The 12,886-nt window shown below is 45.9% G+C and overlaps 1 protein-coding gene across 1 annotated transcript; it reads left to right on the top strand.

Annotated features, from left to right (window-relative positions):
* Nucleotides 1-455: 455 nt before the first annotated feature.
* LOC115177250 (retinol dehydrogenase 12-like) lies at nt 456-4,681 on the top strand. The gene is made up of 7 exons (XM_029737857.1): nt 456-764; nt 1,704-1,838; nt 2,086-2,277; nt 2,551-2,712; nt 2,802-2,921; nt 3,084-3,288; nt 3,427-4,681. Exons 1-7 carry the CDS (start codon nt 698-700, stop codon nt 3,530-3,532), a joined length of 987 nt encoding a protein of 328 aa, XP_029593717.1. The 5' UTR covers nt 456-697; the 3' UTR covers nt 3,533-4,681.
* The last annotated feature ends 8,205 nt before the right edge of the window (nt 4,682-12,886 follow it).

Raw genomic sequence — 12,886 nt, 5'->3', positions numbered from 1 at the left:
CAAACATAACCCATCAGTGCAGCACAGTAGGCATGCTATCTCCCTCTGGGCCCTATACATCAGTGCAGCACAGTAGGCATGCTATCTCCCTCTGGTCCCTATACATTTGATAAAGGACATGTGTTATGCAGCAATAGGTTTTACCTCAAATAGCCTAACCAAACAACTATCACAGCAGCCTATAAACATAAGGATATTAGCCCGTCATTGTGATGTCAAAGTTTATCATTGTAGGCAGCAGGTTAGCCTAAACGGCATGACATGGATATAGTCTTTATGCCAGATCATGTTCTAGGAATTGTATTCTAGTAAAATGCATTGTTATACAATTCTGTCTATTCATTTGCATTGGTATGTTTACATTTGTTTGCAGCGTTTTCATTCGCTGGACTGGGCTCACTCAGTTCACACCTAGAGATGTAACATAACACTTTGTATTTCGACACCACTGCTGTTCTCGTATTGCCCATGATACATTAGAGAATACGATTGTAATCTCTTCGTAATCTGAAGACAGACGCTAAATCCCTCTATTTAAATTGCTTTAAACCTATGAATAGCCTCGCTCTCAGATGAGAGCATCATAGCCGACAAACATCGTAATATTCCTCGATTAGAACGAGGTGTCTCCCAAGGCGGACGGTATTCGGTCCGTCCACCTATGGTCTGGCAGGCTTTTGCCTAGACTACGGATAAAATGTGGGATGAAGTTGATCCGTCTGCGCCGGTTAAGTGTGGCGCTGTCATAGCGGTCACAGTGATCTGTAAGTCATGGCCTTTGTTTTTCATTGTACTATTTTAAGCGTGTTTGTTACAATGAAATAACCAAGTAAAAAAAATATAGAATAGAGTTTGAATTAAATGTGAAGGCGGGGCAAGGAAATCACTCAGAATATTAAATCGATTTAACGGTTTAAAGAAAAGGCTCTAAAGATAATTTTCATTCTCTATTATCATTCAACTTGGTTTGTCTTTTTGTCTCTCTTATTATTGTTTTATTAGAGAGAGCGATAACTTTGTTGTTATTTTGAATATTAAACAGACATTAACAAAATTGGTTGTGTTAATTCTAATTTGTGAAGAACACTTACTAAATTTGCCAGCAGATAATTATGCTCTCTTTGCAGAAATCTGTTATTAAGATGTTATCTTGATGTTATTCAATGTTTTTTAACAGTTCTTTATCACCAAAATATCCCAGCTCTTAATATCAAGTGCACAGTTAACTCCTATTCATACATTCCAGGAGCATGTTAAAATGCTCAGAGTTTCTGTCAGTCCACCCAGAAAAATTTGATTTTAAGAGACATACATTGCCTCCTCCAAAAACACATCATCAGCTCAGACATCAGAGCTTCACTGTCAGAGATCTAGTCCGTATTCCTGGTCGCCATCCTATTTTGCTCTCAAATTAACCCACTACACTCTTAGAAAAAAAGGGTTCCAAAAGGGTTCTTCGGCTGTCCCCATACAATAACTATTTTTGGTTCCATTTAGAACCCTTTTAGGTTTTAGGTAGAACACTTTTGGGTTCCATATAGAACCCTCTGTAGAAAGGGTTCTAAATGGAACCCAAAGGGTTCTACCTGGAAGAAGAACCGAAGAACCTTTTTTAGAAAAAAAGGTGCTATTTAAGTGTACAGCTTTCAAGCGATAATGTGGGAGGGAATCAATTCTTTCCATGTTGTTTGTTGCACTGCCAGGCGTTGTTCTGTTGAGAAAATGGATTGCTGGGGGTGTGTGTCGATCTTCAGTCCAATTACGTGGCAAGACGGTATTGGTCACCGGTGCCAACACCGGCATTGGCAAGGAAACGTGCCGTGACATGGCACGTAGAGGTATGGCACAATCACATTACGTAGCTATGTACACAATGTCACAAGTGTGTGTGTGTCATACTGTAAAGACACAGTTTGACCTACTTTAAGGCAGGGTGTTAAATTGCTGCCTTCGACCATCCCATCCCAGGAAATGGTTGCAATACTGGGAGCAAGGTACCCTACTCTTTGGACAGGATGTGCGATGTGGGGGGATGGCGTGTGTTGTGTGTTTGTGCCTTCTCTAACTGACTTTGGGGTGCTGCAGGGGCGCGGGTGGTGATGGCATGCCGGGACCTGACACGGGCTGCGAGGGCGGCGGACGAGATTCGTCAGACCACGGGGAACAGCAACATTGTAGTGCGGCACCTGGACCTGGCCTCTATGTACTCTGTCAGAGAGTTGGCCAAAGAGTTCACTGCCAGTGAGGATCGCCTAGATATACTCATCAACAACGCCGGTGAGCATCAGCAACCTCTGGAACAGCCATGTCTGGGCCCAGATTCACAAAACATCTCAGAGGGAAAAGTGCTGATCTAGGATATTTTTTTCTTCCTTTTAGATCATAATGAATAAGATTACATGGACCAGGGGGACCTAGATTAACACTCTTACTCTGAGACGCTTTGTTAATACGGGCCTAGAATGGGAAGCTGGCTCTATGGCATTATGACTGATAAGGATGGTTGATTCCAGTTATATAGCGCTTCATCATGATGGTTGTCTCCATCAGGTGTGATGATGTGCCCTAAGTGGCTAACAGAGGACGGCTTCGAGACACAACTGGCTGTCAATCACCTCGGACACTTTCTACTGACCAATCTCCTTCTGGGGAAGCTCAAGAGCTCCGCCCCTAGCCGTGTGGTCAATGTGTCTAGCATTGCACACAAAGGGGGTAAACCGGCCTATTGGACTTTTTTCTGCCTTTCCATAATATAGGTGCCATGCAATGTAAAAAAACAAAGTCTATTTCCCTACATCTAGGTAAGATCCAGTTTGATGATCTTTTCTTTGCCAAGAGGCCGTACAACTCCCTGGTCAGTTACAGGCAGAGCAAGCTGGCCAACGTGCTATTCTCCAGAGAGCTGGCCAGAAGGTTGAAAGGTAAACAGAAATATCCTCGGTTGTCTTTGGTCTTGTGCACATTTATTACAACCATTACGACAACAATATTGTCACCAATAAGAGTTTTAATTGACTGTCAGATAGGACTTTTCCCAGACACAGTGTAGAGGTGTAAAACACTGGGATCTGGTCCCCTGGTAGGTACGGGGGTGACGTCCTACAGCCTGCATCCCGGGGTGATCAGGACAGAGCTGACTCGTCACGTGGAGACCTGGTTCCCCATGCTGAGGGCCATCCTGTCAGCCCCCTCCATGCTCCTCATGAAGACCCCCACCCAGGGTGCCCAGACCTCCATCTACTGTGCTGTCACCCCAGGACTGGAGCACAAGTCTGGCAGCTATTTCAGGTAAGCTCTGTGGTGAAGGTAGTGCTGGATAGGACATGGACATCAAGTATTTTATTGTTTTCAATTGTTGTCAAGGTTGTTTAGCTCCGGCTTGTAACGTGTTATTTGTGTGTGTGTGTGTGTCTGTGTGTGTCTCAGTGACTGTGCCATGACGGAGACCGCCCCAGAGGGGAGGGATGATGTGGTGGCCAAGAGGCTTTGGAAGGAGAGTGCCCGTCTGGTGGGTTACATAGAAAAAGACTGAACAACCCCCTCCACCTGAAAACTATAGAGAAAGACTGAACAACCCCCTCCACCTTCAAACTATAGAGAAAGACTGAACAACCCCCTCCACCTTCAAACTATAGAGAAAGACTGAACAACCCCCTCCATCTGAAAACCATAGAGAAAGACTGAACACCCCCCTCCACCTGAAAACTATAGAGAAAGACTGAACAACCCCCTCCACCTTCAAACTATAGAGAAAGACTGAACAACCCCCTCCATCTGAAAACTATAGAGAAAGACTGAACAACCCCCTCCATCTGAAAACCATAGAGAAAGACTGAACAACCCCCTCCATCTGAAAACCATAGAGAAAGACTGAACACCCCCCTCCATCTGAAAACCATAGAGAAAGACTGAACAACCCCCTCCATCTGAAAACCATAGAGAAAGACTGAACAACCCCCTCCATCTGAAAACCATAGAGAAAGACTGAACACCCCCCTCCACCTGAAAACTATAGAGAAAGACTGAACAACCCCCTCCACCTTCAAACTATAGAGAAAGACTGAACAACCCCCTCCATCTGAAAACTATAGAGAAAGACTGAACACCCCCCTCCATCTGAAAACCATAGAGAAAGACTGAACACCCCCCTCCATCTGAAAACCATGGAGAAAGACTGAATAACCCCCTCCATCTGAAAACCATAGAGAAAGACTGAACAACCCCCTCCATCTGAAAACCATAGAGAGAGACTAAACACCCCCCTCCATCTGAAAACCATAGAGAAAGACTGTACAACCCCCTCCATCTGAAAACCATAGAGAAAGACTGAACAACCCCCTCCACCTTCAAACCATAGAGAAAGACTGAACAACCCCCTCCATCTGAAAACTGTGAACTCATGAACTTAGGACAGCCCCAACCCTCTCTGACAAACAGCATCAACAGATTGGACGACTGGTACCAAGGAATCCTCAAGCCTCTCAATATAAAAAAAACCTGTAAGGAGTCTTCAAAAAGACATGCGTGGGTGATGTATAGTTACCAGGTTGGGGCGTCCATGCTTACCTTGGAGATTGCAGACTGAAAGACTAACAGACCTGTAGGAACTCAACTCAGGACAAAACGTCCTTTCACCTCACTATGCTGGAGATCAGATATCCAATAAATTATTTGGAGCATCCATCGCTAGTCATTCTTGTAGAATTCTGGTCCCTGTTAACAGGGGCGTCATGTACCCCCAAAATCTGAGGTTTTACAGGGGGGTCATGTACCCCAAAAATCTGAGGTTTGTTTAACAGGGGCGTCATGTACCCCATAAATCTAAGGTTTAACAGGGGTCCCATGTACCCCAAAAATCTGAGAGGGCACAAAGTATGTGAGGATGGCTGGGGGAGTGGTTGGATAATTTAGCAATTTTCAAACCCCTGAAACAGCTTTTTCCTGCAATCTAGTGCCATGATCATTATGCTTAATTTTATGTTAAAAATCTGTATATTTTTCTGCATATCTAAGCATACTTTTTGAACTGTCTGTATCCTCCTGACTGGTGGTTCTTTTTTTAAAGAAACTAAATATTCTTCTCTACATCTCTGCCAAAAATCTGGGTAAAAGATTGAAAGGAATGTGAGTCTTATTCAGTACATTTAATAATTCCTCTCTTTTCTAAAGTCTACCAACCTTGCCAGCACACATGCCAGCTAAGATAGTTAGACAAGCTAGCTACTCTAACTTGTTTGATAGCCTGAAATGGCTTCTTTATAGCTAGTTGTGAGTTTGGGAGATTGGGAACCTATCTGGGCTAGCTAAAGCCAACTTCATAAAATTGCTAGGAGGCTATTTATTTTTTTATTTATAAAAACAGGACACATCTGAGGGGGCACGTGCCCCTGTGCCCCCTAGGGGCATTATACCTCTGCTTGATAATATGAATGTCAGTTGAGAGTGTTGTACTTGATAGCTTAGTACATTGGGGTGAATATTACACTGGTGATCATGCATTTAATGCAGTTTAACACATTAGAGTGTCATGTTTATGAAATAAGCAGGTAAATAGTATATTTGATCATTAGAGATTGCAGATAATTATTGCCAAGTATTCACCTGTTTATTTCCTGAGGGCACTGTAAAAGCATGTTTATCCTAAATGTTCTCTGTAAAGAGTAGTTGTCTTTTAGAATTCACTCCTGAAACAGAAAACTACTGATGGTCATTCTGCTTTTCAAGGAAGGATCATCTTCAAGGTAATTTTGCAACGTAGCAACAAGGACTATCTCAAATAAAATGTTAGCTTTGTTTCTGTTGTTACCTTCATTTGAATAACAAAAATGTGTTTTGGTCAAACTGTATAAATGTGATTCTCTTATTCCATCTGTAAAGGTTTTCTGCCATGCAGTGAGTAGGAGTAACCAGCAGAGGGTAATGTGTCCATTATAATTGAGCCACCAGAGAGCAGTGTAGTCCACTTACCACGCAGTCAGCACCCTACAGCCTCTTTCCAGGATTGCCGATACTGAGTAGTAACTGAATTGTTTTAAACTTACTACTCAGGTGTCCTGTCATGTTCCCAATGAATCATATTTTTACAATGGTGACAACCAACCTCTCAAATATAATTTCTCAATAGCCAATATTGTTCCAAACAGTTCACATCCAGAGACCCATAAAAAGTGTAAAATTGTTTTGTATTGTGGGAAAGGGGGTTCATTTCATAAGCTATGGTTGTCTAAAAATATCAGTGTCAGAGAAATTATTTTACAACAAGTGCTTTGAAATAAAGAAGCTGAGACACACTATACCACCATAAGTATATGACATTCATAGTGTCTAATAGACTCTACTATAAGGGTTTGGAATAATGTTAGGAGTCAGTAAACATGCTGTCCTTATAGACCTAATGGTTCAGTAGACATGCTGTGGTTATAGGTCTAATGGTTCAGTAGACATGCTGTCCTTATAGACCTAATGGTTCAGTAGACATGCTGTGTTTATAGGTCTAATGGTTCAGTAGACATGCTGTCCTTATATACCTAATGGTTCAGTAGACATGCTGTGGTTATAGGTCTAATGGTTCAGTAGACATGCTGTCCTTATATACCTAATGGTTCAGTAGACATGCTGTCCTTATATACCTAATGGTTCAGTAGACATGCTGTCCTTATAGGCCTAATGGTTCAGTAGACATGCTGTCCTTATATACCTGATGTTTCAGTAGACATGCTGTTTTTATAGACCTAATGGTTCAGTAGACATGCTGTCCTTATATACCTAATGGTTCAGTATACATGTTGTCCTTATAGACCTAATGGTTCAGTATACATGCTGTCCTTATATACCTAATGGTTCAGTATACATGTTGTCGTTATAGGCCTAATGGTTCAGTAGACATGCTGTGGTTATAGGTCTAATGGTTCAGTAGACATGCTGTCCTTATAGACCTAATGGTTCAGTAGACATGCTGGGGTTATAGGCCTAATGGTTCAGTATACATGCTGTCCTTATATACCTAATGGTTCAGTAGACATGCTGGGGTTATAGGCCTAATGGTTCAGTATACATGCTGTCCTTATAGGCCTAATGGTTCAGTATACATGCTGTCCTTATAGGCCTAATGGTTCAGTATACATGCTGTCCTTATAGACCTAATGGTTCAGTATACATGCTGTCCTTATAGGCCTAATGGTTCAGTAGACATGCTGTCCTTATAGGCCTAATGGTTCAGTAAACATGCTGTCCTTATAGGCCTAATGGTTCAGTAGACATGCTGTCCTTAAAGACCTGATGGTTCAGTAGACATGCTGTCCTTATAGGCCTAATGGTTCAGTATACATGCTGTCCTTACATGCCTAATGGCTCAGTAGACATGCTGTGGTTATAGTGGTTATAGACCTAATGGTTCAGTAGACATGCTGTCCTTATATACCTAATGGTTCAGTAGACATGCTGTCCGTATATACCTAATGGTTCAGTAGACATGCTGTCCTTATAGGCCTAATGGTTCAGTAGACATGCTGTCCTTATAGACCTAATGGTTCAGTAGACATGCTGTCCTTATAGGCCTAATGGTTCAGTAGACATGCTGTCCTTATAGGCCTAATGGTTCAGTAGACATGCTGTCCTTATAGGCCTAATGGTGAAGACCCTTGAACTGAGAGTCAGTAAGCAGATGACAGCTCTGTCTTCCACTAAAGAGCTGATCTTATTAAGCTATAGCAGAGACTTATGACAGCAACATGTGACCTCTCACGGCTGGTAAGTAAACAGCAACTTAAAGAGGTCACATGTCACAGGTCAGGGGTAGGACAAACATTGCTAAGGTTTCCACATAGACTGATCTTGTTGCTAAAATTGATGAAAATCCAAAAATGTACATACAAGTTCCCCTAAATGTTAGTTCGGAAAAGACCAGCTATTTCTTTGACAACCTCTGTCCTGTAGAGTCTGCGAGCTATACTCAGTTGAATATCGACTCATCTGGACTGCCACTGGAGACACTGTAAAAGCTATTATCTTTTATATCCATTGGACATTACATTCCCAATGCCACTATTCTCAGACATATCGAACATCCTCATTCAGGACCCTGGACAGAAAGACCCACATACCTTAATGGCCTGGATCAATGACTGAGTGCCAGGGTGGAGTCTCAACACACACACACACACACACACACACACACACACACACACACACACACACACACACACACACACACACACACACACACACACACAAAGGCCTGAAAAGCCTGGAATGGGATAATGCATCCTGTTGGTGTGGGAACATTGATCAGGCCAGACAGTCTGGGTATTAGTGGAGGTAATGGGTACGGCACCAGCCTTCCTCTTTACCGGTTCACTTACCGGTCATTTTTACAAACTCCTGTCTCCCCCCTATCATACCCCTGTCTCCCCCCTATCATACCCCTGTCTCCCCCCTATCATACCCCTGTCTCCCCCTATCATACCCCTGTCTCCCCCCTATCATACTCCTATCTCCCCCCTATCATACCCCTGTCTCCCCCCTATCATACCCCTGTCTCCCCCCTATCATACCCCTGTCTCCCCCTATCATACCCCTGTCTCCCCCCTATCATACCCCTGTCTCCCCCCTGTCATACCCCTGTCTCCCCCATATCATACCCCTGTCTCCCCCATATCATACTCCTGTCTACCCCCTATCATACACCTGTCTCCCCCCTATCATACCCCTGTCTCCCCCTATCATACCCCTGTCTCCCCCCTATCATACCCCTGTCTCCCCCCTATCATACCCCTGTCTCCCCCCTGTCATACTCCTGTCTCCCCCCTATCATACCCCTGTCTCCCCCCTATCATACCCCTGTCTCCCCCATATCATACTCCTGTCTACCCCCTATCATACACCTGTCTCCCCCCTATCATACCCCTGTCTCCCCCTATCATACCCCTGTCTCCCCCCTATCATACCCCTGTCTCCCCCCTATCATACCCCTGTCTCCCCCCTGTCATACTCCTGTCTCCCCCCTGTCATACTCCTGTCTCCCCCCTATCATACCCCTGTCTCCCCCCGATCATACCCCTGTCTCCCCCCTATCATACCCCTGTCTCCCCCCTGTCATACCCCTGTCTCCCCCCTATCATACCCCTGTCTCCCCCCTATCATACTCCTGTCTCCCCCCTATCATACCCCTGTCTCCCCCCTATCATACCCCTGTCTCCCCCCTATCATACCCCTGTCTCCCCCCTGTCATACCCCTGTCTCCCCCCTATCATACCCCTGTCTCCCCCCTATCATACCCCTGTCTCCCCCCTATCATACCCCTGTCTCCCCCCTGTCAACAGAGTGATGGCCTCCTTTTTTGATTTTCATATAAGCTTGCTTCCCCATTGTCCTTGGAAGAAAATATAGTTGAGCACTTTCTACCCTCATCTACAATCACCTTTCATTCAGGCAAGAAGGTGTATGCCCCAGTCTGCCTGCCTGCCTGCCTGTCTGTCTGTCTGTCTGTCTGTCTGTCTGTCTGTCTGTAGGGTCTGTCTGTCTATCTGCAGGCATCCCCTCAACAGTTCCATCTCTCCAGGGAGAGAAGCCAACAACATCAGGAGGACCCCAGAGCCCGGCTAGCAGCTGTGACAGTAAAACACGTGTTAGTTTAATTAGCAGCGCTAGCACAGCTGTGTTGAAGATGACAAAGGTTGACAGCACAGGGCGCCTCCTCTCGTGAAACTGTGCCTATATTTTTGGTTTGATGGTTTAAATGGTTCTAATGGTTTAAAACCATGTTATTCCCTTCATAACATTATATCTATATCCACATGGAAATGACACATTATGTCATCAATTTGGCAAAAATAAAGCAACGTTTATTTATTTACTGTTAATGTCTTTTCCCCCCAGTATGGGATAAAAACGCTGAGAACTGTTGTCAAACATGCTCTGTGGTTATGTTCCATGATCTGTGTGAAACATTTCAGGAGACTTTTCAACTCTATTGCTGAGTGAATGGATGATAACCACAGGCATCAGTGTGGTGCACTTTGTCAAGAGAGAAGACGAGGGGGCAAGGGTGACTACTAAACACAGTGACTGAGTGTTTCACCAGAGAGGGTATGGGCAGAGGAATGTGTGATTATGACTGAACTCGATGCTAATGATGGCTAGTGACGCACTTTACCCGGCACGGTGAAAGGAGCACTGGGCTACTCAGACAGGGACTAGTGAATAGGACACGTCGTTATGGCCAACCCCAGCCCTTGTTATGCTGACCCGGGGGTCCCTGTTGTTCTCCACACACACACACACACACACACACACACACACACACACACACACACACACACACACCATTTTCCTCGCAGGGAAATGGTGTGTGTAGCACTTTAGGAAGGGCCAGTCTTCAAATCAAATCAAATTTATTTATATAGCCCTTCGTACATCAGCTGAAATCTCAAAGTGCTGTACAGAAACCCAACCTAAAACCCCAAACAGCAAGCAATGCATGTGAAAGAAGCACGGTGGCTGGGAAAAACTCCCTAGGAAAAACTCCTGAGAAAGGCCAAAAACCTAGGAAGAAACCTAGAGAGGAACCAGGCTATGAGGGGTGGCCAGTCCTCTTCTGGCTGTGCCGGGTGGATATTATAACAGAACATGGTCAAGATGTTAAAATGTTCGTAAATGACCAGCATGGTCAAATAATAATAATCATAGTAATTGTCGAGGGTGCAACAAGCACGTCCGGTGAACAGGTCAGGGTTCCGTAGCCGCAGGCAGAACAGTTGAAACTGGAGCAGCAGCATGGCCAGGTGGACTGGGGACAGCAAGGAGTCATCATGCCAGGTAGTCCTAGGGCTCAGGTCCTCCGAGAGAAAGAAAGAAAGAAAGAAAGAAAGAGAGAATTAGAGAGAGCATATTTACATTCACACAGGACACCGGATAAGACAAGAGAATACTCCAGATGTAACAGACTGACCCTAGCCCCCCGACACATAAACTACTGCAGCATAAATACTGGAGGCTTCTCTTCTTCACTGTTGGTCTGGCCGTGGGAGTCTTATTCAACCCCAGTCTTCACTGTTGGCCTGGCCGTGGGAGTCTTATTCAACCCCAGTCTTCACTGTTGGTCTGGCCGTGGGAGTCTTATTCAACCCCAGTCTTCACTGTTGGCCTGGCCGTGGGAGTCTTATTCAACCCCAGTCTTCACTGTTGGTCTGGCCGTGGGAGTCTTATTCAACCCCAGTCTTCACTGTTGGCCTGGCCGTGGGAGTCTTATTCAACCCCAGTCTTCACTGTTGGCCTGGCCGTGGGAGTCTTGTTCAACCCCAGTCTTCACTGTTGGTCTGGCCGTGGGAGTCTTATTCAACCCCAGTCTTCACTGTTGGCCTGGCCGTGGGAGTCTTATTCAACCCCAGTCTTCACTGTTGGTCTGGCCGTGGGAGTCTTATTCAACCCCAGTCTTCACTGTTGGTCTGGCCGTGGGAGTCTTATTCAACCCCAGTCTTCACTGTTGGTCTGGCCGTGGGAGTCTTATTCAACCCCAGTCTTCACTGTTGGCCTGGCCGTGGGAGTCTTATTCAACCCCAGTCTTCACTGTTGGTCTGGCCGTGGGAGTCTTATTCAACCCCAGTCTTCACTGTTGGCCTGGCCGTGGGAGTCTATTCAACCCCAGTCTTCACTGTTGACCTGGCCGTGGGAGTCTTATTCAACCCCAGTCTTCACTGTTGGTCTGGCCGTGGGAGTCTTATTCAACCCCAGTCTTCACTGTTGGCCTGGCCGTGGGAGTCTTATTCAACCCCAGTCTTCACTGTTGGCCTGGCCGTGGGAGTCTTATTCAACCCCAGTCTTCACTGTTGACCTGGCCGTGGGAGTCTTATTCAACCCCAGTCTTCACTGTTGGTCTGGCCGTGGGAGTCTTATTCAACCCCAGTCTTCACTGTTGGTCTGGCCGTGGGAGTCTTATTCAACCCCAGTCTTCACTGTTGGCTTGGGGGTGGGAGTCTTATTCAACCCCAGTCTTCACTGTTGGCCTGGCTGTGGGAGTCTTATTCAACCCCAGTCTTCACTGTTGACCTGGCCGTGGGAGTCTTATTCAACCCCAGTCTTCACTGTTGGCCTGGCCGTGGGAGTCTTATTCAACCCCAGTCTTCACTGTTGGCCTGGCCGTGGGAGTCTTATTCAATCCCAGTCTTCACTGTTGGTCTGGCCGTGGGAGTCTTATTCAACCCCAGTCTTCACTGTTGGCCTGGCCGTGGGAGTCTTGTTCAACCTCAGTCTTCACTATTGGCCTGGCCGTGGGAGTCTTATTCAACCCCAGTCTTCACTGTTGACCTGGCCGTGGGAGTCTTATTCAACCCCAGTCTTCACTGTTGGCCTGGCCGTGGGAGTCTTATTCAACCCCAGTCTTCACTGTTGGTCTGGCCGTGGGAGTCTTATTCAACCCCAGTCTTCACTGTTGGCCTGGGGGTGGGAGTCTTATTCAACCCCAGTCTTCACTGTTGGTCTGGCCGTGGGAGTCTTATTCAACCCCAGTCTTCACTGTTGGCCTGGCCGTGGGAGTCTTATTCAACCCCAGTCTTCACTGTTGGCCTGGCCGTGGGAGTCTTGTTCAACCCCAGGCTTCACTGTTGGCCTGGCCGTGGGAGTCTTATTCAACCCCAGTCTTCACTGTTGGCCTGGCCGTGGGAGTCTTATTCAACCCCAGTCTTCACTGGCCCTCAGAGGGGCCTGGGCTGTGCTAAATAGCCTGGCTATCTGGCAACACTGACTCATGGCTGGAATGCTGGTATGTTCAACAATAGTGCTACACGGCAGAGGCTTTCATGTCTCTGAAGTAGCATGGCCTGGAAGCACCATTGTCTACTACCCCATAGCTCATCCCCCAAGCAGGGGCTGGCTGATATGCAGTCTCTAC

This window comes from Salmo trutta, chromosome 37 (assembly GCF_901001165.1).
Source record: "Salmo trutta chromosome 37, fSalTru1.1, whole genome shotgun sequence".
Lineage (NCBI taxonomy): Eukaryota > Metazoa > Chordata > Actinopteri > Salmoniformes > Salmonidae > Salmo > Salmo trutta.
The sequence above is the reverse complement of the archived record's forward strand: the minus strand, read 5'-3'. Positions and strand labels throughout refer to the sequence as shown.

Bases quoted from the DNA above. Each gene is read 5' to 3' on its own strand.
- LOC115177250 (XM_029737857.1), top strand. From the start codon at position 698: ATGTGGGATGAAGTTGATCCGTCTGCGCCGGTTAAGTGTGGCGCTGTC. The intron at 1,839-2,085 runs GTATGGCACAAT...GGGGTGCTGCAG, and splicing joins CCGTGACATGGCACGTAGAG to GGGCGCGGGTGGTGATGGCA. The intron at 2,713-2,801 runs GTAAACCGGCCT...CCCTACATCTAG, and splicing joins TAGCATTGCACACAAAGGGG to GTAAGATCCAGTTTGATGAT.